This window comes from Corvus cornix, chromosome 14 (genome assembly GCF_000738735.6).
Source record: "Corvus cornix cornix isolate S_Up_H32 chromosome 14, ASM73873v5, whole genome shotgun sequence".
NCBI lineage: Eukaryota > Metazoa > Chordata > Aves > Passeriformes > Corvidae > Corvus > Corvus cornix.
In genome coordinates this window covers 3,819,360-3,845,074 of record NC_046344.1, presented here as the reverse complement: position 1 = coordinate 3,845,074, position 25,715 = coordinate 3,819,360, and the positions used below count along the sequence as shown (strand labels likewise).

Below are 25,715 nucleotides of genomic sequence, written 5' to 3'. Positions count from 1 at the left end.
CCATGGCTATGACAGCCCTGCACTCTGATCCCTTTGGGCACCTGCACAACAGGGAACTCACAGCAGCAGCAATGCTTGTGGATGTGATGCCTTGCGGAAGCTGGAGAGCCCTTGCCTTCATTACCAACCCGTCTCACCTCCACCCTGAACTCAACTGCATGCCCTTCCCTTTGCCCTGTTGCCCCAAGTCCTTTCTCACCCCAATCCCCATCCCCATTCCCATTCCTATTCCCATCCCCATTCCCATCCCCATTCCCACCCTCATCCTTACCTCCATTCCCACCCTCATCCCTATTCTCATGCTCATCCCCATCCTCATCCCCATTCCCATCCCCATCCCCATCCCCATCCGCATCCCCATTCCCATCCCCATCATCTCCATCCCCATCATCTCCATCCGCATCCCCATTCCCATCCCCATCATCTCCATCCCCATCATCTCCATCATCCCCATCCCCATCCCCATCATCTCCATCCCCATCATCTCCATCATCCCCATCCCCATTCCCATCCCCATCATCTCCATCCCCATCATCTCCATCCCCATCATCTCCATCTTCATCATCTCCATCATCCCCATCCCAATCCCCCATCCCCATTCCCAATCCCCCATCCCCCGTCCCCCATCCCCCATTCCCCATCCCCCGTCCCCAATCCCCATCCCGAATCCCCATCCCCCATTCCCCATTCCCCATTCCCCATTCCCCATCCCCCATTCCCCATTCCCCATTCCCCATTCCCCATTCCCCATTCCCCATTCCCCATCCCCAATCCCCCATCCCGATTCCCCATCCCCCATTCCCCATCCCCCGGCCCCGCCCCCAGCCGTGACTCAGCCGCCCCCCGGCCTCCCATTGGCTGTCCGCCGGGCACGCGCAGCAGACGGCGGCGGCGGCGGCGCGCCATTGGCTCGGGCGGCCGTGACGTCACGGGGGCGGCCGTGCGGCGGGAGCGTGACTCGGCACGAGGCTGCGCTGAGTCAGCGCCCGGAGCCGATAAAGCCGCGGCGGCTGCGCCCGTTCCTCTGTGCCCGTCCGTGCCCGTGTTCGTGTTCCCATCCCCGGAGCGAGGGTCCCGCTGCACTATGGAGCTCCCGTGGCTGGGCGAGCACTGCTCCGAGCGCTCCTGCAAACAGCTGGGTAAGTGCGGGCTCGGATCGAAGCCCCGGGCTGAAGTCGCCGAGCAGCGCCCGCGCGGGCGGACTCGTCACGGAGGGGTAACGCGTGTACCGGGGGGCCGCTCCTGTCCCCCGAGGCTGTAAGGGCTGCTGTGGGTAGTGGCACGCACCAGTGCTGCTGCTGGAGTGCCCCCTCAGTAGGTCTAGGGAAAGAGTGCTAGCTGTTGTTGCTGTGCGTGTCAAACTGCTAAGGGATGGCTTTTCATGAATAAAATTATTTTTGAAGCTGGGCTTTGGATTTGTACTTCAGCTCTTAGCTCTTGACTAGTTGCTTACTAAGGTTTCTGCATTCGAGGAGCTCCTGAGGTGCTTATGGCTTGTGTTCGTCTTACACTGCAGATAAAAAGAGGAAAACTTATCACTCTTGGGTTTTCAGTTTTAATATTTGTGAAGAATGATCTAACCTCTTTAGAGATAATTGGATTGTGACTAGACAAACATTTCTTTAGAATTTATTTGTAGCCTTTTGTGCCTTAGAGTTGTTAACTTTGTTCCGTAAAAATCTGTTTTCTTTTTTATTCTTCTCCCAGATTTCCTTCCTCTGAAATGCGACGCATGTGGGGAAGTCTTCTGTAAAGATCACATCCGTTATGATGACCACAAGTGCAGCTCTGCCTACAAGAAAGTGAGTTCCTGTATGACGTGAATCAGTAATTCACCCTGCAAATTGCTAAGTCATTTGTAAGGGCTGCTCTGAACCTTCATCTGTGGTTTCAATAAAAGTGGATGGGAGAACCACAAGATGCAAGTTAATGATGCATCCAGATTTCAAATATATAGAAACATGACATTTCAGAGGTCACTACTGATAGATTCTGGTTTCTTTCTCTCATAGTACATCTCCTTAGAGAGGAGTGCTTTATATTTTAAATAATGTATTGTGGTCTAAAATTTTCTGCAGTCCAAGTCCTGTAAATTGAAGGACAACAAACATGAAACTACAGAAGAAATAAATAGAACAAGTGGCGCCAAACTTTGATCTCTGGCCTGTACTTGGGCTTTGAGGTATTCAAAGGCTGTAATTCCAGAAAAGCCAAAAGGATATTTAAAGTCAATTTACCAAATATGTTGCTACAAATTGATTTGGCAAAGCATGTCTGCATGATTTTTGGAAATTGATTTGCAGTTACTGTTGTGAAGTGTATCTTTAAAAGCATTAGCAAATGAGACCATGAAACACTTAGGAATATGCTTCTATCACCTATGGGTAAGAGAAGAGGAAAGACAGAAAAATTGGGTTGGACTTGATTATCTTAAAGGTCTATTTCAACCTAAACAATTCTGTAATTCTGTGATTCTGATCTGTGTTGTGTGTTCTTAGAATGTGCAGGTCCCCGTGTGTCCCCTCTGTAACACACCTATCCCAGTGCAGAAGGGAGAAATCCCAGATACTGTGGTTGGAGCACACATAGATAAGGACTGCAAATACAATCCAGCACAGCAAAAGCAGAAGGTAAGAAAACTGCTGCTGAAGTCTAAACTCTCTTCCTAATGCTTGTGAAGCTGGGCCTTCTGGCAGCAGACTGTGTAAAAACTTGCTCTGCTTCATCTTAGCTCTAAGGGCACTTGAACATTTGTGCTTCAACTTGGTCATTGCTCAGAGAAAGCAAACATTACCAACTTCCTGTCCTCTCTTACTTAGATCTTCACAAACAAATGCTTAAAGCCAGGCTGCAAAAGGAAAGAGATGATGAAGGTGGTTTGTGAACAGTGTGGTGGCAACTTCTGCATCAAACACCGGCATCCTCTGGATCACGACTGCAGAGGGAGCAGCCAGCCCATCTCCAAGGCAGGGTGAGCTGTACTTGTGGTACTTCAGCTCAAGATGAGATTTCAGGACTGGTATCAGGGGTTGGTGGGGAGCTTGGACAGACAGGGAATTCTGGAAACTACAGGTCATGTCAATAAAATAGCCGTGAGTTCCTCTTTGCATCTCAGGCTGAATTTCTGAAATGTCAGCCTTAATTTCTGAGCCAAGAGAAAAGGCTTATCAAATGCTTTCCTGAATTTTCAAGCTTACCTGTGTCAGTCTCTCCTAATTGAGAATAATCGCTGGCCAACTCAAGCACCCTTTGAGATCTGGCTCCAAATACTAGAATCCTAAAGCTCTGTCCAGCACCTTGAAGTAACCACGAATAATCAATACCCTGACAAGCCAAGTTTAAACTTAATTTTAATAAAAGATCTGTCTCTTGCAGGCAGACATACCTTGACTGTTCTGTGCAGTAGGAGTGTGAGATGTGTGACAGATGCAGATGATTAAACTGGATGGAAGAGTGGAACTACAGAGTGCATGGGTGCTGAGCCTGGTTGTATTTGTTCCTAGATATGCAGCTCTGATGAGAGCCTCTCAGCCCACCTTCAAGTCCCCGGGAGCAATTGGAGTGCCATCTAATGGGAATCGTCAGCACAACAGGTATCAGCGGCACAAGGAGTAAAAGCAAACATTTCTTAAGACTTGGCTGCTGTCCACACGGGCACCAGTGCCACTGTCACACCTCTAACTGCTCTAGAGTTGGTAGCTGACCTGTAAATGCTGTTGGGAGTGCAGCACAGGGGCTCTGACAGCACAGGTAAATCCCTGCTTCTCCACAGTGATTAAAGTGGCCACATAGCCACAAGCATGAGGACACCAAATTGTTGTATTTGCAGCTTGGTCTCCCACCTGCTCAGTGAGTTTGGAAAAGTGGTGTGTCATCAGAATGCTGAGGAAAGCACAGCAGACACCTGAATTAAATTAAATGGCCCAAGCTCTTCCCTGGCATGTTGTAACTCCTTGTGACTGGAAGTTCGAGCTGTGTAACCAGTGCATTTTTGTCTTTCAGGTGCAGATAGTAGAGGCTCTTCACATCTGGATCAAACCTTTATTTTAGAGTTAATCTTTTCTCTCTCTCTTTAAATTTCTATGCAATTAACTTATTTTTGTATCATAATTTTGTGTGCATTCAATAAACTGTTTCCCTTTCCAAGCCAATGTTACTTGTTCCTATATTTGGAATAAGAACTTCAATACTATGAAAAATATTTGATGTAGTAAACTGGGGGATGGTAGTAGGAGGAAGATTACAACTGGTACAAATTACAGCCAGCTTTGCTTAGGTCAGGCCAAGCCTGAACTAGGAATCTCCCAAAATGAGAATCTGAAATACAAGCTAGTGTCATATGTCTCAATCCCTCACATCAATGTGAAGCGAGTTTATATAAGCTTCCTCTTGGTTTCTGAATGTCATTGGAAGAACTTTATTTATAAAGCTATACCCTCTTTTTTTTTTTTTTCAGGCCCTGTCTGAAGGCTAGTGCTCACAGAGGCATGTGCAGTATAATTCTTCAACACTGATTGCCTCTTAGACAGAAATCTAGATTTGCAGGGATATATTTTGTGGTTTCAGGCAGAAAAGGAAGCCAGAGAAAGTAGCATTAACTGTGTCTCATGTAATGAGAATAAGGCCAAAACACAGCATTGTTTAGGGAGGCTGCTCTTGCTGTCTTCCTGAAAAGCTTGAACAAGTGCAGTCATAACAGATAATGCTCCATCTATTATCCTGATCAGCTCTCCAGGCTCTTTAAAACTGCATGAGTATCCAGCTGCTTAGCTTGAGGCCCGAAATATTATAGGTTGATGAAATGGAAATGTGCTGTTAATGAACAATGCTAATTCCCCAGATGGGATCTAAGTAGGCCTCTCATCCAGCTAATTGTGAGAAAAATGCCAGGGCTTACTGACGGTGTCAGGGGGTCAGGACCTCAATTTCATGTGTCATTGGAGCCATTCCTCTGCATGCTGGGGCTGCTGGGCTGGAGTGCTGGCTTAGGACAAACTGGAGGGTAATTGCAGCCCCTTCAATCCCCTGCAGCTGTGAGTGCCCAGCGCTGCTGAGGTGGGAGGAGGAGCACTTTGCAGAGCAGAGGATGCCGAGTTCCTTGACCTGGGAATAATAATCTTTGGTGATTCTGTAAGAGATGGGAGTGCAGTTAATGCATGTGCTTCGTACAGCCTTGAGGGGTACTGCAGTTGTGCCAAGGCCGTTGTGTCTCTTCTCTTTAAACAGTTTAATCCTTGGAGTTGGAATGCTTCTTAAGGAGGAAATGTGGATTTATGGACCTTCACAAGGACAGCATGTAAACAGTCAATGCCTTGAGTCATAGGCCTTTCCTAAGAAAGGACAGATGTAATTTCTGGCCAGCACAGAACAAGTATCTGTGCTAGCTCATATTAATGTTTGGCCCAGTGTGATTTCTCATGCTAGAGAAGTCTTTTTGGAGAAGATCACAGCTAGTTGGCCAAACAGGACATGTAATATAGGTATGAGTTCCAACGTTCATATAATCTAATTTTTGCAATCACGCAGCCAAGATTGTGATGTGACAGTATTGTAATACTGTGCTTAACCACAGGATGTCACAATAGGATATGCAGTAACACAGTCTTTATTTTAGGAAGTCTAAACATAGAAAACATTCTTTCCCTAGCCACATTGGAGCAAAAGCTTAAATTACAACTTCAGTTTTAGGTACCACCACCCTCTGCTTATCCTCTGTGTGCCAATGCCCTAACTCAGCCATAGCCCATTGCTGTATTTTATATACATTTTAAATCTTTTGTGTATAATTTCTAACTGGTTCCATGTACCCCACCGGTGGTTTGGGAAGGGGATTCCATGGTCACAGCCCAGGGCAGAGAGGCTCTCCCAGCCCAGCAGCAATGGCAGGGGGACGGGAGGGCACCTCAGTGTGGGGAGGAGGTGGAAGAGGAGGAAAGCAGAAGCTACCTCTTCCCATCAATGCCTGCAATGGTACAGGGACTTGTTTGCCAGCACCACCTGCTCCCACATCCAGAATCTCAGCTGCTGCTGGGATCCAAGCAAAGGGAAGCAACAACGCTGTCTCAGGTTGTCCTGAAAAAAATGTGTCATCTATGTGTGTGTTTGTGGCAAAAATTCTGGCCCTTAAATTGCCAAGAGTAGGTGGAAAAGTTTGTGCATGTGATATTTATAGAAAATGAAAGCATGGAAACCAACTTGCTGCCTGGAAATTGTCCTCGGAGGTGTTTTCTCGTCCTGTCAAACCACACCCTTGGCCTCTTCCCACGCATTCCACCAGAGCCCATAGGGACACGGGTAACGCTGGCTCAGACTTCAGGATCTTTTAGCACCTGGCCTTTAGGATCTGCGGGCTCAAAGGGATCACAGCCGTTGTCCAGAGAGCCACACCTCAGTGTATCAGCGGCGGCCACAGCCCCCACGCCACCCTGCTGTGACCAGCAGCACCCGACTCGTGTGGGGAGCGCCGGGCTGGCTTCCACCGGGTGTCCCACAGTGCGGGGTGGGAGCTGCCAGGCCCCAGGATCCCCGTCAGGCCGTGGGTGGATCCCGTGAGACCCCGGGGATCCCCGTCCGGCCCTGGGTGGATCCCGTGAGACCCCGGGGATCCCCGTCCGGCCCTGGGTGAACCCAGCCAGGCGCTGGGGGTCCCTACCAGGCCACGGAACGATCACTGCCAGGGCATGGGGGATCGCAGGCAGGGTGCAGGTGGATCCCTGCCACGGTCACGGTGGATCCCGGTGAGGCCCTGGGACGGTCCCGATTTCGGGAATCTCCCAGGCAAAAGGGCGGAGCTGCAGGCGGATCTCGGCGCGGGAAGATGGCGTCACGCGCGCCGCCAGAAGCCGGTAGAGCGTTCCTCGGCACACGTGTTCCTGGTGGGCGCTTTAACTCCCAGCGGGACTCCCTATTGGCCAGCGGGGTGATTGACAGCCCGAGAGCCAACCAGGTGCCTCCATTCTGTCCCCGTAGCCAATGAGAGGCAGGGGGCGGGCGGGGGCGCCAGCGTGGGGCTCAGTTGAATGTGTGAGGCGGCGGCTGCGGGAGGTGCGTGCGGGAACGGGTGGGGGGCGCAGCCCTGGGTCCTCCCGGGGTGGCGGCGGCTCCTCCGGGGGTTCCCCTGCCCGCCCGGAGCTGCGGGAGGGCGGGGAGGCCCGGCCCGGCCTGGCCACGCCACACGTGTGGCGGTGGCTGAGTGGGCTGCGGCGGAGCCGGGGGTGTGCGCTGGGATGTGAACCAGGCAGGTGTGTGGGGACGCGCAGCCGGGTTCGCGTGTCGGGAAGCGAATCCAGGCGAGCTGGTTATGAAGCGGAGCCGGGTCCTGTGCAGGGGAGCCGGGGGTAGGGGCTGGCCTTGGGGTGCCCTCCTGCCCAGGGCATGGCCGTGCCCGACACGTGCCAGGTGTGGCTCCGGTGTCGCTGAGGTGCCAAACCCCTCCCGTGGCAGCTTCTGCCGTGTTGGGAACCTCCCAACGTGGGTTTGTGGGTTGCTTTTATATTTCAGAGTGTGTTTCAAGGTAAATATTTGTGATTGAGACGACAGTTGCCTGTGTAGTGAAACTGACGCTGAAAGTGACAGTGTTGGGGTAACTGGGGAAAGCCACTTAAATCCGATTTTCTCACAAAGAAATAGTAGGGAGTTACAACTAGACCTGGTTTCAGAACCGTGTTTTCTGCAACTCCTTCGCCCGTATGTCAGTCTAAAATTAAAGCTAACGAGACAATTCTTCAAGCGTAGTTGTACCACATTAACCTGTATGAAAACAGAAAAAGCCCTGCAGTTTAAACAGAAGTAGTGGCTTAAAACCCTTTAGTAATCCATTAGGCTTACTTGTGAGTGCACACCGATGTGTATTAATGAGATGACTAATAGTCACATGAATGTATTTTGCGTTGAGAGAGGTCTCATTGGTGTTACCTGAGGTAGACAGTTGATCAAACAGTTTGAATGTGGTGTGTTGTCACCTGCAGAAACCACTGCCTCAAGTATGGGGAATTCATATGTCACTGAGGCATTTTCCACAACAGGGCCCCAGAAGACAAAAGGTGTGGAGATTCCTACAGGAGACTGGCATTTGAGTTTTACAGTGCCTTAACTACAATGTATTCCTAAAGGAGACATGAACATTCTCCAAAATGACCCAAATTTCAGTGCAGACGTACATTTCACAGTTAAGCAGTCACAAATAATTACCATACCAGTGTAATTATAGTATAACTCTCTGTATGTGAGACTGCCGTTTAATATTAAGAAAGGTTCTAACTGTGGTTTGAACCTTTCTGTTACAGAACAGCATTTTAGAATGCCGAAAATGATTGTGGAAAACAAAGAAAAGAAAGCAGAAAAAAGAAAAAAGCTGAAGCAACATGTGGCCCAAAAGGATGAGCTGGAAGTGGAAACTAAACCGAAGAAGAAGAAGCAAAAGCTGCAGGTTTGGCTCTTTAATTCAATACGACATGGATTTGTTGTTGCTGTAGATTCTGTTCTGAACGTGAGTGTAGTGTTGAATTCAGTTGCAGTGATTCCTTGGATGCAATATGCCTAGAGTGAAAGCTAAAACGAAAAGAGGAATTGAGCCAAATCTGGGTACAGTCGTGGCAGGCAGAGAGGTGATCTCTGTTTGTTTTGGATGTTTCTGTGACAGAGAATGGATGTGGGTGAAATGTGAACCAAGTGAGGAGCTGTCATATGGCAGTCTCGGTGTAGCTTCAGTCTTCATGTGATCCTGAGTGCCTGGGAAAGCATGAAAGATGTTTTCTTGGAAATTCTCCTGGTTTTTGGACAGAATGTCAAGTGGCCAGAAGGTGTCAGCAGTCCCTTTGTATTGCTGAACATTTTATGAATTGTTTTATGAGAATGAAATTAGGAATCTCAATTTGTTACTTAAGTGGAAACTTGGAGCTGGAAGGTTTTTTGGGGGGTTTTTTGTGATGGAAATTATGCATAAACAGGACAATCCAATTCTGCTGTTCTTTAGTGGTTTCTGTGGAATGAGGATCAAAGAACTGGAAAGCAGTTCAAGAAGTAGAGAGGGAAAGCAGGTTTTTTTCCTCAGGAATTCTTGAGGATCACCTCAAGAAGCCATGGTCTTAATTCTCTTGTGTTTCCTGGCCTAACATAAAATAGATGTGAACACTGCTTGTTACTTCCTTTATCATGAGATGTATAGGTCAATGCAGATCATATAACTAAAAATTAGTACTTATTTTGCTGTTACAGTTTAGTTAAGCTTATTGGCAAGAACCTATTTAAAGAACTTTTGCATTCATAAGTGTCTCTAGGTATTGCATTTAGAGATTGGGAAGCTTAAAATAAGAAAAGCCAGCCTATTGGCAGAAGCTACTCAGAGGTCTGTACATTTTTGAATTTTGAACTCGGCATAAATGTTCCTAAATAGGAAAAGACTGCATCTTTGTCAAAGCAAAAATAGGAAATTTTGCATTTATAGCTGAATAAGAGGGAATGTTTCTCTTTTCCTTTGCATTATAGACTGTGGATTTGCAGTGCTAAAGTTGAATTTGAGTGAAAATAATTTTCCAGAATAAAGCAGTGTGAAATTGAAATGTCAAAATGAAAATTTTATTGCCTGTGACAGTCTGTATAACTTCATGTAAAACTGCCAAACATTCCAGGTGGGCTTCAAGCCCCTGGCAAGTGGGGCCTCTTTGGACCATCTGATGTCCAATGTTAAGTTCTTAGAACACCCAAATGAGTTTTGTGGGCTGTGCAGACTGTAGGACTGTGAAAGGAAGAGCAAATAGTCATGGAAAGAAGAATCCTTAGTACTCTTAGGGAACACCAGTAAGCACAACAGTTCTTGGAATCATAAAAGTTGATGCCAGTGGGTGGCTTGAACATGTATATAGTGAGTTTTTGGGAATGCCATATAAGGTCTATGACAAGCCATTTCTTGGCATCAGCTTTATAAACTGTAACTGTTGACAGCAGGAAAGTCTAAGTTAATAGACCACTTTTTTTTTTATTTGTTTGAAATGAATGTTGAGAATGAAAAATGCGAGGCAGCTCTTAAACAATTTTACTTCAGAAGTGGTTAAAGAAAGTTAATTGCTTGGCAGTTTGGTTGTTACTCAGTGTAAGTACGCCCAGCTTTGTGGGAAATGCTTGGTTAAGGCACACTGGCAATTATGCTTTAAAGTGCTTTTGGTCATCAAACGTTGTCAGCATGGAAAGGGTAGTAGAGACCAAGGTAAAACTGGTCTGTGTGAACAGGAAGATCAGGAGGAACTCTGTGCTCAGTGTGGATGGTTCCAAGTAAGAAATTTGGAACAAAAATTAAGGCAACTGCTGAGAGGGTTTATTATGCCCCTTACTTTCTTTAGTTTGATTTCTGTTACTTTAAAAAAAGCTGGAATTTTGCTAGATCTACAGGAATTCCTGAATTATGGTGACTGGATTCTGATGAGCTGTGATTGGCTTTTAATGCAGTAACTGAATTAAAGAAAATTCTTAAAGTAAGGATGGGTAGGCTCCAGTTTTTCCTAAGGAGTCTCATATGTGGTAGGAAGAAGTCAAAGTGTTTGGTGGGATGGAGGTTTATAGGTTTATTAAGTCACTTTCCTGTGATTGACTTTTTTTTTTTTTTTCAATTCCAGTACAGCAAGTTTAATCTCCAAAGTGGAAAATACAAATCTCTAATTGATTTTGTAACAGAGCTGCAGGCAAGCTGAGGTGTGTTTTAAGTGACTGGATTTAGTGTACACTGATCATTCCTTCAAGAAATTTGTTTCAAAAATTCTTACCAGCCTTAGACTAAGGCATTTTTCCTTGGAACAGCTTGACCTTTCAGAGTAATCTTGATGTTTTATTGATTTTCATCTACTCAATTTCTTCTGTTTACACTAAATAGCAGTAAGCAATTCAAGACCAATATGAATGTTTTCATGAGTGATCTTAGAACCACACAGCTCTAAATAAGACATCTCTAGTGGAGCCAAGTTTTAAAGTTTAATTAAGTTTTAGATCTTAATTCAGCCTTGTGGTTTTTCTGATAGATTTTCCTAATGTTACTGTTCTGTTTACCTACTTGAAATAATCCCACTTTTTAAACAGATTTTTTTTTATAAATCACTGAACATTAGTTTTACATGTCTTTTAATTACTTTTATAGTTTACTAACATACTTATATGTTGAACTACCAGAATGTTTAAGTTTCTTCTTTCAAACTGTAACATAGGTGAAGAAAAGAGATTTAAAATGTGCCATCTAGCCTGGAGGTTTGAAGCTGAATATTGGCTTCTTAGGTAACAACTTCCTGATGGATCTTTTCTGACAAGTTAATTTTGTTTCAGTTCTCTGAAAAAAAAAATATTTACAGTGTCATTAACGTGTCATCTTGAAGAAGCAGAACCCTTAGAAGTGTTTCTTTGCAGTTACCCCTGTTTTGCTTCTGTTTATGGATTTTTTCAGCCTTACTTTCAGCTGCCTCAATGCCGCAAAGCTTACTGGAACAGCAGTCCTGACAGTTGTAGCTCTGTAGGTAGGGAACAACGTGTGGTTGCTTTGTTTCCCAGGGCTTTTTGAGTTCTGCCCAGAATGACCTTACTGTGTCAAAAGGATCTCGTCGTTTATGGGCAGCTCTTGTTGCTGCAGTGCTGTTTGCAGAGCTGCTGGCTCTCTGCAGAACAGTAGGAAATTCTTTCAGAACAGAACATCTATTAGGCAAGACTCAAAATTTGTAATCCGTGGAAAACAATATTAATTTCCTGTTCCTTCCCAATTTAGTCTAGTAAACATTGTAACTTCCAGGAAAATGACAATGACTAAGGGACGATCAATCTTTATAAATCAAATCCCCTTGGGTTGAAGGGTACTTTAGGAAGTGCTCATACAACCAGTGGGTACTTTCTTGTTATCTTCAGCGTTGCAAGTGGTTGGAGGAGGAGGAATCAACATTTTCCTCAGCTAAAGGCAGGATCAGTGGGAAAGGAATTTAATTTTTGAGATTCCATACAGATACTACAAACAATGGCAAATAAACAAGTAGCTCATGGTGGTTCTTTCATCGGAGTGTGCAGGTGCCCAAACAGAAAGATCTGTTTACTAAATGGAAAATGGCAAAATTTGTAAAGAAAGGGTTTTTCTGTTTGGCTTTTTGGAGGTTATCATAAAGAACAATATATAATTATTAAGCTGCAAAGCAAACCACAAAAAAAAAAAAAAAAAAAGATTCTTTAAAATCACTGTTTGGTTGTAGTAGTGGAAAACCCCATAAAATTATGTTTAAGCTGTGCAGATAAACATCTTGGGCATGAGCTCGGTGGAATAACTAGGAATGCTGCTTTGGTATGATCTCTAAATGCTGCTTGTAATCAGGTAACTGGGGTAATAATTTGAATGTTTAATGAATGCAAACCAGACATTGGTGCAAACTGATCCAGCAGATACTGCAAAGCTGTCATCAGACAGTGTATTTATTTGTCTGACAACCCACTAATTCATCCCAAAGCCTGTTCGTGAAATAATGAGTTGTGGATGATTTGCAAACAAACTCAGTAATCCTTTATTGTTCCCTTAATTTATTTTTCTAATTAATGGGAAGCTTATCTTGTAGCCATCAAAATAACTTGGTTTATATTTTCCCATCCTAAAAAAATGCCATGAAGTTAACAACTTAGTGTGATGTTGCAGGATTTTCTTGTGATTACCAGGCTACCAATATTAACTGTATCTTATACACATTAAAAGTATATTTTGGAAACTGTTTGCATTGCAATTCCACTGTCCACTCTTCCTGCACTTGTTTGGTTTTGCTGTGCTTGCTTAATCCTCTGTTGTAAGCATTAGTGTTATCTGGGGTTATTGATTTTTTTTCAAGGAATATGTAAAAAAAAAATCTTAAATATTGAAAAAAAAAAAGGAAATAAATTCCAAAAAGTTAATTTTATTTAGCATAACCTCCTAGAATAAGAATCTCGTCTCACACGGGGGTTTTTTTGACCAGCTTTAAAGTATCTTTAACATGCAAATAGAGTTTTGTCCATGTTATGAAGAGAAGATGACATAATCTTTCATCTTCCCCCATCCCTCTATCTCCCCCTGTGCCTTGATGGAAAGATACATCAGCAGAAAGCAGTTTCCCAGTGATAAAGGGGGGGTGGGAGCTATTTCTCCAAGTGGCCAAGCTAAATGTCAGGATGGATATTACTGTGCTCTCGTTAATCTGCTGCGTTTTGTCAGTCTATAATTAAAACATTGGGCCTATTTCTCTTTGCTTTGGGCTGCCTTTCAGTTGAATGTCTATTCTTGGGTTATTTGCTTGGGCTTTTTTTACTTGCACAAAGAGACAAGTTTGCTGGTCCACTGGCTTCTAGTGCCTCTCTGTGTGGTGGCCTTCTGATAGTTATAGGAAATAATTATGAACCTCTAAATCCATGTGGCATTTATGGCTTACTGTGTGACATCTTGCTTGGTTAATCTGCTTTCTTATCTATGCAATATTTCTCAAATTAGGAAAATAAAATTAAAAAAAAGCCCAACCACAAAACAGCAAACTTTGAGGGCAGCTGGTTATGGGACTGAAGCATTGGTTTCCTGCTAACACTTCTTCATCAGAATATTGATAGAGTTGCTTCAGATTATTTTATTAAATTACCATACATTTATTTATTTAAAAAAGGGGTAAATTTAATTGTGACACCCATGTAGTGTTTATAGAGAATAGTAGGCCTTTTGTAAACAGACATGTCTAAGAAGGTACAGAATCTTGTCTGAAATATGGATGTGCATAGATTAGGCTGAATAATTTTACATTCCTTTGAAAATTATTTTTGTAATGGTACGAATAGATTTCCCAGGAAAGAGTATTCACAGCTGGGAAAACAGTTGCTACTTTGAAGATGGTTTTCCCAGGCGAAAGGCTCACGTCCCCAACTGTGTTTGGTATAAACAATATGTGGTGTATTTCTTACTTGTGTTTAAAGGAATTGTGCATTCTTCATTACATATTAGCCAGCAAGAGTTTCATGCTAATTCCGGGTATTTGCCTTAATCTGTATCCATTCAAAGTTAATTCCCCACTTTTATTAATAAAGCCAGGGTATTAAATTGATGGGGAATTTGGTGGTGAAACACAACAGTCCCTTCTTTGCTGTTAAGAAGGGAAATTCTTCCTTCTCTTCTTGGAGCACGTACTTGTTTCCTCTCAGCCCTCATTCTCTGCTTGATGGTGAGACCTTCCTTGATGGTTCTTGCTGGATTTCCAGTATAAATCCTTGCTTTCATGCCTTAGCTGCAAATATTTAAACAAAATTGAAATTCAGGACAGGATTCTCACTTGTGGGTTGAATTTGTTGAGTGTTCAGTTGTGGAAGGAGCAAAGGCAAGGTCTGCTTGGCTGTGTCACCCAGCTCCAGTCCAGTGAGAACACTGGTTTTGCCCTTTTCCAATTATAAATTTGTTCTGGTTCTGTATTGATGACTTCTAACTCCTCATAGAGAGAGGCATCATCAATGAAAATTGCTGGAAAAGGCCCAAATTGTTCAGTATAGAAAACTTGGCACAAAACCTCAAAATATGTGTAACTTCAATTAAAAAAAAAAGTCCCGTTAACATGTTTGAATTCACAAAATGCATTCACTTGGCAAGAAATTAACTTGTAAGCTTGAAAGGATGTTTGCTGCATTCTGATACAGGATAAAGAGCAGAGAAATGGGCATTCAAAGGCAATTATTCTTGACAGGGCTTAAAACTTGGAAATGTGTATAGTATAATATATTAATGGAGGCCTGATTCTTGTGGATTTGTTACTTCCTCTTTATTGCTCTTCATACTGTTTTGTTAATGTTAATTGGTTCAAAAAACCTAAAATGGCATGGATTTGGATATTTAAAATAAGCTTATTCTAAAAAGCAGCCCTGTCACTGATGAAATGCTGCTGCTTGTTTAAACAATGTGGGAGTCTGGTATAATGATTTTTATAAAATATGACTTTTTGTGTGTTGATGAAATAGATTCAAAAATTTAAACCCCCCAGTGTTTTGGCCCAGATAAAAGGGAGGTGATGGCTCCTTCCATAGTATGAATGAGAAGTGAGAAGTTTTCTCCTTCAAAATGCCTTTTGTGTTTAGATGCAATATTGTGGACCACATGAAAGATCAGTGTATATTTATGTATGTTAATAAATTACAGCATAGATAAAATGGCTCTTGGGTATTAGATCAAAGCCACACAGATTAATAAATACTTGGAAAGTGCTTGTCTGTTATATCCAACAAGTAATTAGAACAGAAAATTAATCTTTGACTTTTAGAACCTGCCTGAAATATCGAGGGTACAAGCATGAAGGTATTTGACAAGGGAACCAGACTCTGTCTTTGAATGCGTTTACCTGTTTCTAATTGAATCCCACAGGAGTTCTGTAGGACATCAAACGGAAGAGCATCAACCAGTGTTTTATTAAATTTCTCAGCATTATCTTAATAATTTGCATCTGTAAACCAGGCTATTGCAAACAGCATATACATAAGGGCAGACAGCTCTTCCTGCCATCTCAGAGTTTGAAAGATGTCAAAGCTGTTCAGAGAATGTACTGAGAGCTTAGAGCTGCATTGCTTAAAAGGGAGCAGAGCGGTTATGTAAAGAGAAGAGAAAATCCAAAGCATCCGTGGAAAAGACATGCTTTTAGTAACTGTTACTGCATCCTACCTTTATATTATGGACTGAATGCTAAAGGGGAGTTATTCATCCTTACCCACTCGTAAAATAACTCGGTGGTTACAGAGCTGTTGCACTGAACTGTAATACAAAGGTCATTGAAACTGGTCATGGGCTTTTTGTAAACTTAGGAGCCTTCATGCACCTCACTGGCTCATTCTTTTTTCAAAAATACCGTCGGAATAGACAAGCTTTTCCTGTTTTATTATGCAAGTCCCATCTTTCATGGCTTTCAAGCCTGTACTCCAAAGGCATTTTTAAATAAACTTGTGAAGTTGGGGTTTTTTAATTGTAAAATTTACCATGCTTTGCTTAAACTGTGGTTGTCTTCTTTACAAGGATTTGTCTAGATTAAGTCATGATCTAGTTTGGGCTTAGAATAGAAGCAGTCAACTGTCCTGATCCAGTAGGTCTTGGAATGAAATCTCTGGCCAAGACACAAAAGGTCTCACTCAGTATCTGTGAGAGTCAAGAAGAGCACAGATCAGCAGGGGACGGGGCAGATTTCCGTGGTCCTCGTGGACACCTTGTTTTGGGCTGAGGATGCTGTCAGGTTCTGTGTGTTCCAAAGTTGCCTCCAGCAGTGCCTCTGCCAGCAAGGCTGGGCTTCTGATCCCACAACACTCCCAACAGTGTCACCCATCATCAGGCAGCTTTAATTAGCATAAGAAAATAACATGTCATGTTTCTCACTGTTCTGGAGAATGAACTTGTAATATCAGAAGTAATTATTCTGACTTTGTCTTTGGAAGCCAAGCAAGTTTATAAATTAAGTTCCCCCACACGTCACTGTCTGTATCTTCCTCCCACCTTGATACTCAGTTGACAGGTGGATATTTGGAATACTATCACATTGTTTAAGTGAGCTCTTTCCTTGGTTTCTTTCTGAGTTTGCTGTGTGCACTTCAGAGCACAAGAGTTAAAAGGTTTCTGTAGTCAGGTACAGGCTATTTCTCTTTTGTAGTTCTGAATGGAGAGAGAATGAAAGGAAGAAAATCTGATTTGCCATTAAATTACTGTTTCTATTGAGGGAATGCCTGGGAAAGGAAATATTTCTGCTGCTGAGGCAGAAAACAAATCTATCTCCAGCACTATTAGGCAATTCTACCACTGAGCTCTTTCTGTAAAAATCGCCTTAACTCCTATTCTAAGGACAATTCAACAATATCCTGATAATTTTCCTGTTTCTCTACTCTGTCTTTTTTCTCCCCACAGTTTTTTAATAGTCCTTCCAGAAAACACATTCAATGTAATTTGGAAAGGTCTTAAACCTTTTCGGTGATTTTGCTTGCAGGTCAAGTGAACTGGGACTTGTAAGCAAAGCTGCTGCTTTGGAAAGGCTTACCCTGCTGCATTAAATATTTATTTTGAGAAGGTAGGATTTTACTTTTTGGTAATGAACAGCTCAGTAGTTTAATTCGGACCTTTGAAATGTCTGTATATACCTGTAGCAGAGTGTTTGAACAATGTGAGAAAACAGGTTGGAAACCTGAATATGGTTTTTATCGTGGGGGTTGAACAGTTTCAAAAGCCATTCTAAACAGGCAGGTGACTTTGTGAGACTCAGGCAAGCATCTTTATATTTTGTAGTGGCAGTTAGTGGACATATGTAAAATAAATGAAGTAGCACGTAAGAAGGGGAGTTGAAAGTAGAGCTGATCCTGCACAGTCTGCAGTCCTGAGAGGGCATGGCTCCTGTGTTGGCACGTAGGGTGGCTCAATATGCAGCTGTTTATTCTGAGCTCCTGGCTGTGTCATGCTGCCATGTGACGGAATGGAAGTCTAAAAGGAAGCCCAAACCCAAGGGTTAAAAGTTTGTTGTATTAAATGTCACTGTGGAATAAATAGTTTGGGTAATACTGTTGAAGAAAGGACACCTAAATTATAAATACGGATGGAGGGTGTTCAGATTTTCATATCTGGTGTGTCTCTCTTCAAAACATAGCACAGGGCATGTGCCACAACACACCTCCCTGACAGCAGAGCTTAAGGGTGTAGAGAAAAGGTATTCTGTGTGCATGGCTTAAAAGTGACTTGTTCCCTATCACATGATGTTGCAATTTGAACATTAAAAAGGACAAATAAGCAGTTAATTTGGCCCTGTGCTCTTCTGTGGTGAAAACATTAAATATTTTTCTGATGGTCTGAATAGGTAAGGTAAGACTTAGAGTGAAATGGAAGGATACTGTCCCTTAAATTCAAATCAAGCCCTTATCTTTGTTGTTTTCAATCAAAATCAAATTAATTCATTGGCTCACCTTCATGAGTAGCTATTAAAATTCAAACCTGCTTCTTCATGCACTCACTTGTTTTTAGTTATGCGGAAACAAGTTCCAATGGAATTAATGATAATCAGGGTTGAACTTGACATGCTTTTACTTACGGTAAACCACTCTAACACATTTTTTATGTGACAATCCTAACCATTTAAAATTGACCAGACAACCTTTTCCCTTTTGCAGTCTTAATAAACAGCTGAGAGAATACAGCAAAATCCTTACACGGGAAAAAATTCAGTTAGACTCTAACACAACTTGATGGCTGGAAAAAAGATTAGAGCCTGCACTGTACAGCCAGTGAATTTTGTTTGAAACACAGATACTTAGTCTGAAACTTTACAAGCATTTTCTTGTAAAACTTTGTGCTCAGGTTTTTTTTCAAGCTTTTGAAGGGAGAGGTGACTTTTCTTGCATCTTGCCCGTATTATATCAACGCCTTGCACAGAATCTGGGATCGCCTGACTCATTGATTCAAATTCTCTGTCACATGCCCTCCCATCCTGTAATGCTTTTCATAAATGAATCAAGCTTTATCTTTAGGCTGACCGACTTTGCATTTTCAAGGCGTGGATGTTGCGTCTTTGCAGTCAGTATTTAGTGTATCTCCTAAAACTTAAAAGAATGCAGTTACAGAATCTCTTCAACATGTTAAAAAGGTCTCACATAACTCTTTTGCTCATATCTTTTTACACAGCTGAGGGAAGCCTGCTGCTTTCAGTTGCATCAGGTCCAGATCGCTGCTAGTTTGTGCTGTTTGCACTGATTTTGTTTCTAGATACTCAGTTATACTCTGTGCATTCAAGGCATTCCTGTGCTAAGGTATTATTTTCAAAAGCAGTTAATGGCTTCAGGGAATTTTTGATTATTCCCTCTCTCCTCTCTTCTGTGAGCTTTTCCTAACACTAGACATTTCATGGCTGGAACTTGCTATAGACTATTACAGCAAAGATTGTAAGCATCTGTGGTAAACAGGTTTTTAAATCTCATCGTTGTCATCAGTCCAGTGTTTGAGAAAGGCATATGGAATCCTTTCCTTAAACTCAGCAATTAAACAATTTGTGAGAGACCAGAGGAAAAAAAAGTGAAGAAGTTGTACCAAAATTCTTGCTCCCATTGCCTTTTTCCTCTGCACTCTAGAAAAGGTTTTATTTACTGGTGATTATGTTCTTTGAAATTAAAGAAAATGACATACCAAGCTGAGATCTTTTTGGTCCATGGATAAGCGAGTTACTGCAAGATGGAGGCTTGCAGAAAGCATGTTGTGTACATAAACACATGGAAGTTGTATGACATTTCTGTAAATATTACTTGTACAGAGTTACTGTTAAAAAAAAGCTTTGGGAATAAATGTGCAGTTTTTTCAGCTGGGAGAGTGCTTTGCATTTAAAGTAAGAAGTATGTTTAAATTTAGTAATTTCAGGCACAGTTCATAAGCCTGTGCCAAAATATCAGCACTAAGGAATCATCAGGTATTGTAGATTTGTAATTGGGTTTTAAACATGCCATAAGTTGTTTTGGGCTGAGTAAATATTGTTTTCTTAATGCTATAGTAATCTGATCTTTCCTAGATTTCACTGTATGTTACTGAGTTTGATCACTTCGAAACAAGCTGTTTTGTAGGATGCCTGAGCAGGCGTTTGGTATTGCTGTTTGTTTATTATTTTAAGCTTCTGCACAAAGACTTTTCTTGATTTGTGTTCTGCAGGAGTAGCAGAAGGGCTTCTACCATAGCCTTGATCAAAAACATGATCACTGTATTGGAAGGAAGGAGGAGGGAAAAGGATCATATTCCTATAAAACCAAAACAAGCAAGAACTACAACTGGGAAAGTGTGTTCCTGTAACGCCAAATAAGTTCTTTATTCGTGGCAAGTGTCAGGGTTGCACAAACCTAATAAATCTGTAAGCTCAAGATGTGTCCTACTCCTCAGAATTGCATTGCCAAGACAATTATCCCTTCCTGCAGCTGGCTGTTGTCTGAAATAGCCATCCTTAATGGTGTGATTAATGTCTATTGGCAATCCATGGGACCTGAGTAATTGTGGCTAATTCCAAAAGGGAAAATACTGACGAGAAAGGGCTACGTGTGATGCAGCACAGTGGTGGGAGATGACTTGCTAAGTGTTTTTTAGCAACTTGTGCTATGAGAGGAGATCTATTTGGTGTTCTACAGGGAGGATGGGACCAAAGGACATTTTTCTTTAGATTGTGATTAGCAATTGCTTGCAAATAATCTGCAGTTGCCACAGATTCCACCCTGCAGTTCCTGCTGGAATATCCAGCTATCTATTTCAAATTCAACCATCATCGTCTTGTGGCCTTTCTGTTTATAGGTCAGGTCTTTTGTGGCCAAAACTTCCACTAGGAAACTTGAGATATTTCGTGAGAAATATGAGTGGAATCATCGTTTTCACTGTTTTCTTTATTGCTTTAGTGGCTTTAGTCATTGTTTTAAAGGTCTACATTTAAAAATCCTTTAAAATCTGTTATTGTGCTAATTAATTAATATACGACATTTGAAAATAGGACAGAGCATCTTATTCTGCTGAGCTCTGGTGCTTCAGTCAATAAGCACAGAAGTGAAATGAGTTTGTTCACTTGAGAGATGCAGCAAGTGATGTTTTAATGATCTTGCATGCTAATTTCTAGGAACTTTATAGCTTCCCCTGAACAAGTTCAGGAGTAACCTGTGCTAAACATCAATCAGATTTAAAACCCAATTATTTGCTAGAAGAAAGGAAACACTGTAGTTTTCCAGTAAGTGGTGCTATCATTTGTTTGCTTCCTGTAATTAATCTTCAAATGATCAAAGCATCCAACATGCATCTTACAGTCTTGAAAGGCTGGTGGTTTCTGGAGGTGGGATGGGTGTGCACAAAGTTCAGACCTGATGATCACTAATCACACTCTCCACTACGTGTGTTCTTCCTTTCTGAAAATTGAGGTTCCCGTCACTTTCATAAGCAATACCTACACAATATCTACAATATCTTTTGCAGAAAGTGATACTTCCTTAAAAACCACAGCATTTTGTTCTGGCAATCAGAAGAGACTCACAGAAAGTGAGGAGATCTCATGTAATGTGCACTCAAATCTGAAGGCAGGTGTGAATGTACTCAGTGTTGGTGCACTGGCATTTTTGACAAAAGGGCCAATTATGTTTGTTCTGGGAGAGATTATTTGGGTCAATCCTTAAAAGACAGAATGAAGCACTACATTTTGCTTCTGTGAAGTTCTTTGAGATGAGCATATAGTTACAGATGATTTTAGTTTTGATCAAGTACTGATGTAAACAGTAGATTACATTTAAGAGACAAAAACTCATCACTGTGCTTGATTATATTAAGATTAAAAAAACCTAATAATGGAAGACATGCTAGAATACAGTGACGATAGTACTATGTAGTTCTTGTAAGCAGAGTCATTTATCTTAACGTGTTTGGGTGGAAAAAAATCAATGTTTTATGCATCTCCACATCAATATGTTGTAATGATTTTTCCTCGCTGTTACGGCAGCTTCATTATTTCAGTGGAAGTACCTTATATACACCAGCAAAGTATCATCTCTGATAATCAGATTACATCTAGAGTCTTCCTAAGTTGATAAAATTTTCTCTTATATTGTCACTCATACATGTATAATACAAAATAAAGCTTCTTCAGTGCTCAGCTTTTAATAATCCTGTTCATAATTAAATATAAATCTGACTAAAACATATTCTTCTACATTAAAGTCTTGTCATAAAAACATTTTGAATATAAACCTTCAATACTCAGTAGGGCGATACAATATATATATATATATACACACACAAATGCACTTTTTTTTCTGTTAGTAGCAAGCATTTTGTTCACTATTTGCACAACTTCACAGTCATGTGTTTTATACAATGACACTAAATCAGACTTCTGATTGCTCATTACTGTCAGGAATGACAGATGTTAAGGCAGCCTGACAGAACCGATGCAGTGTTGACATTTTTGTTTTCTGTTCAATGTACAGTCGCAGTTTGTCTCTGAAGGTTTCCCCCAGAAAACTGTAAATTAAGGGGTTCAAGCAGCTATTAGAAAAAGCTGCTAGGTTCACAATATGTCCTGTTAAAGGATAATCATGCCTGAAGGATGGGCTGTTTGAAGAGACGGGCTCGCTTTTCCTCTGGAGAAGTTGGACACTAATGAAGACGTTTTCAGGGAGCCAGCAGATAAAGAAAACCAGGACAACAACAAAAATCATGCGCAGAGCCTTCTGTCGCCGCAGACGGAGACTCCTGTGCTTGTGTGCTTTTATAAGGACTCGAACAATTAATGAGTAACAAAGACCGATGATCACAAAGGGGATAATAAAGCCCAGGGTTATCTCTAGCCACTGGATTTCTTTTACATCTGCAAAACAAAAGTAGACCTCTCCGGTGTGTTGTAAGTGCACGGCTGTAAATGGGACTAGAGCTGCCGAAATGGACGCCATCCATATGAGCCCACAGCTCAATCTAGCGTGCTGCATAGTGCGAAATAGGTTGGACCTCATTACTTTGGCCAGTGCTAGGTATCTGTCAAAACTCATCCATGTCAGAAAGAAAATGCTGCTATACATGTTGATCTGAAGGAACAAAGACATAAAGGTACAGATGATGGTGATATCGTAGTACTTCTCGTCAAGATTAAACACCTCAATGAGAGAATCAGCCACTAGAATGAGATCAGCCACTGCCAGGTTTATGAAGTAAAGGTCTGGAATTGTCATTTTTTCCCGAAAGCTAATGTTGACAACCAGTATCAGAATGTTTCCCACAAAACCGATAGGAAAAAGGAATATTGTGTAAAGACACGATAAGAAAAGGCCGATAACATATTGTTGGTGTTCTGATTTATCAGCTAATCTAGAGGATATGCTTTCGTTACACAAATGGGATCCATTCAGGTTAAAAGTTGTGCTGTTACATATAACAGGTGATATTGAGGCAGAATAAGTTTCCATGGTTAAAATATCTGCAGAAAAGGTATTAGTACTCACAGTTTGGTGGCAATACCAAAAAACCCAGGTTTTTGGTTGGTTTCAACTGAATTCCTAGTAAGCATTTTTTATTGGAATTGAATAAGATACAGACTTTTGTATAGGAAACTAAAATGCTTTAGAAGTCAGATTAATTATCTTAAAACTGACTGAAATATAATACTACAAATAGTGAACGTCTTAATTTGTTTTACAGGACACTATATACATTGCAAATGAGAGAATTTGCACTTCCTGTATGCCTTAAGATCATGTAGGAATCTTTTTACCATAGTGGTACTTGGGTCTCTTTAATACAAGCTTTTCATCAACAGTGTTTCCTCATGCAAGTTGGAAGGCTGTGGAATTCTAGCTCCATTTGTTTTCTTTTAATAATCAATGAGCATCCTTGGACCTGCAATTTGCAAATGGAAAACGATTAATCTCATATTCCAGCACTGTTCCATGTGCCATTAGCTTCTGCTAACCTAACATCACAGCTGAGGTTGTAGGAAACATCATGTTCTAATACATATGCAAAGGTTCACTTAAAAGAATTTAAATTTCTTCTAAATGATGATACATCGTGAAGGCAGGTCTGTCAAAATTGTGCACCCCCTTCAAGGTTCAGTATTAGAAAATGCAGAAACACAGAGAAATCAGATTAGTGAGTTTAGCCTATTAAAGAAAAATTGTATTTTTTCATATATAGATTATATATTTATTCTATCAGCTTGTAAGACTAATAAATAGCAGAGTCCGTGGCTGAGAAGGCAACAGAGATGAAAAGCAGTTGGTTCCTGCTGCTTTCAGTGGGAGGGAAAGGCAAATTTTAGAAATGAAGGTAATGCAAGCAGCGTATTGATTTACACCAACATTATTATACTCTATTTGTTTTCCGTTGTGATTTATTATGTTTCACTGACTTCCGGGTAGTAATGGAAAATACCAGTTGCCAGATTTGTTTACTTCTAAATGTTGAATGTTATGCACTTGAAGCATTGCGAGAAGTTTACTTAAAAAAAGAAAGAGCTAAACAAAAGACACCCCAAACAAATAAAACAGCAAGAAAATTACAAACCACAGTATTTTGTGTTAAGGTTTAAATATTTTGAACTGCTCTAATCTTCCTCTTACCATCAAAGCCTTGATTTTTATTTACATGAAAACATATTAAAAAAATTGTTTGCTAGTAAAATTCATGCCTATTTTCACATTTTAATGACTTAAATCCTGCCAGTGTGCAGTCTGGGGGAGGAAAGAGCAGACCACTAGTGGAGTAGGAGTGTTAGAATATTTTTAGTCAAAATTATAGCTCTGAGTTTCCTTAAATGTATTCAAGTAATCAGAAATAGCTACAGATGCTTAAATAAAGGTATGGATTCCAGAGCTTCTATTTCTTAATGAAACAGGCGTGAGTTCCCAGTACCTGTTGCTGTGTTTTGAATCATTTTAATAGTGTAAATCTTCTTGCTAAAATATCCATATGAAATTACACTTATTAGAAGACGGTTCGGTGTTTGTTTCAAGCATCTATGGAAGTCACTGTTGTCTTTATGTAAGATCCTTTTATTTGTGAATAAGGCAGTAAAACAGATTTAAATACAATAAAAGATAAGTTAACAGCCCGAGCAATTGATTTTAAAAGGTCGGTCTGTGGTCAGATTTTAATTACATCTGAAAGGCCGCCAAAAGCCCAGCAATTAAAAGCATTACAGGTAACTATGTACTGTGAAACACTTTATTTTACCTTAATTCCATTTCTTCAGAGCTGATTTTCCTCCAGACAGCAGCAGCCTGGTCCTTGCTGGGTGCACACGTAATGGATGTGCCAACTTCCACTGTCCTCTCGGTAAAAACTTGCATTTAGGTGTGCAGAGCTGCAGTGGATGCCACCTGTTGATGATTCAGCAGTAAAACCAAAAATCATATAAAAGTCTATTCTGCTTTAGAACGTATTAAATAAAGGATAGTTTACAAGAGCAAAATGCAGATCTTGCTGCATGTCCTTGGCAATAAAACAAGCTTTATAGATTCCCAGGGTTGTTCTAATTTGTGTGCAGTTGAAGTGCTGCTGAACAGCCTTATAAGGCTAGAATTAACCCTGTTTCTGCTGGTTTCTTTTTTACTAGAACTACTCAAGTATCTTTTCTCTCGTATTTGTCGGTTTTATTTTGCCTCCTGTTCATTGCATCCTCCTTTCTGCCTCTGGTGGTTTTTTTAAGTTTTATAATCCGTTCAAAGCTAGAGCTCAGCTGATCAGTAATTAAGAGATTTATTTGGAAATTGCAATGAAGCATATTTTATATAGATATAAAGCAATTATTACTGTTATTTGTGCTATTTTTTTAAAAGCCTCTGGGCAGTCTAAAAGGAAATATCTGATTGAAGACATCAAGCATCTGAGAAGAGTCATTTGCTGAACTGCCAAGATAAATTTCAGTTTTCCTACCTTCAAGTCGATCCCATTTTGCTTGTGTGTATTTAAATTTTCAGGTATATGTTGTCATTCTCTCACTTCTTAGAATTGCTCAGCTCAAGATCACATGGATGAAATAAGCTTACTCTACAGAGAATGAGGAGCCTCAGTTTTGCATTAAACCACCAGTGTTGCTGGTGGAATTTTGCATTTCATCTGCAGGGGGTAAAAAAACCCTACTTGACATTTCCAGTAACACCACCTACTGGTGGCCAGGATTCTTAGAAAGGGAAGAAAGTCAAACCTTCCTCAGAAAAGAGCAATATTTTATTTGTGGAAGTTGCTTTCTGTGATTATG

At 41.3% G+C, this 25,715-nt stretch overlaps 2 protein-coding genes and 1 long non-coding RNA gene across 6 annotated transcripts; 2 read left to right on the top strand and 1 right to left on the bottom strand.

The window, feature by feature from the left end:
- Nucleotides 1–939: 939 nt before the first annotated feature.
- On the top strand, nucleotides 940–4,151 carry ZFAND2A (zinc finger AN1-type containing 2A). 4 transcript variants are annotated; one of them, XM_039560699.1, is made up of 6 exons: nucleotides 942–1,139; nucleotides 1,708–1,802; nucleotides 2,499–2,630; nucleotides 2,820–2,971; nucleotides 3,504–3,593; nucleotides 4,003–4,151. In XM_039560699.1, exons 1-6 carry the CDS (start codon nucleotides 1,085–1,087, stop codon nucleotides 4,010–4,012), a joined length of 534 nt encoding a protein of 177 aa, XP_039416633.1. In that variant the 5' UTR covers nucleotides 942–1,084; the 3' UTR covers nucleotides 4,013–4,151. The 4 variants fall into 4 exon arrangements, with proteins under 4 accessions (XP_039416634.1, XP_039416632.1, XP_039416633.1 ...); XM_039560700.1 differs by lacking the exons at nucleotides 3,504–3,593; nucleotides 4,003–4,151 and adding an exon at nucleotides 3,376–3,497 and having other exon boundaries at nucleotides 940–1,139; XM_039560698.1 differs by having other exon boundaries at nucleotides 941–1,139; nucleotides 3,504–4,146.
- Nucleotides 4,152–6,965: 2,814 nt separating this feature from the next.
- Nucleotides 6,966–8,345, top strand: LOC120410781. Its single transcript, XR_005603103.1, has 2 exons — nucleotides 6,966–7,044; nucleotides 8,286–8,345. It is a non-coding gene; the product is annotated as an uncharacterized LOC120410781 (long non-coding RNA).
- An 11,441-nt stretch (nucleotides 8,346–19,786) lies between these two features.
- GPER1 (G protein-coupled estrogen receptor 1) lies at nucleotides 19,787–25,538 on the bottom strand. The gene is made up of 3 exons (XM_010392417.4): nucleotides 25,391–25,538; nucleotides 24,689–24,834; nucleotides 19,787–23,353 (listed from the first exon to the last, which is right to left on the bottom strand). The coding sequence occupies exon 3, from the start codon at nucleotides 22,921–22,923 to the stop codon at nucleotides 21,850–21,852; it is 1,074 nt and encodes a 357-aa protein (XP_010390719.1). The 5' UTR covers nucleotides 22,924–23,353; nucleotides 24,689–24,834; nucleotides 25,391–25,538; the 3' UTR covers nucleotides 19,787–21,849.
- Nucleotides 25,539–25,715: the final 177 nt, after the last annotated feature.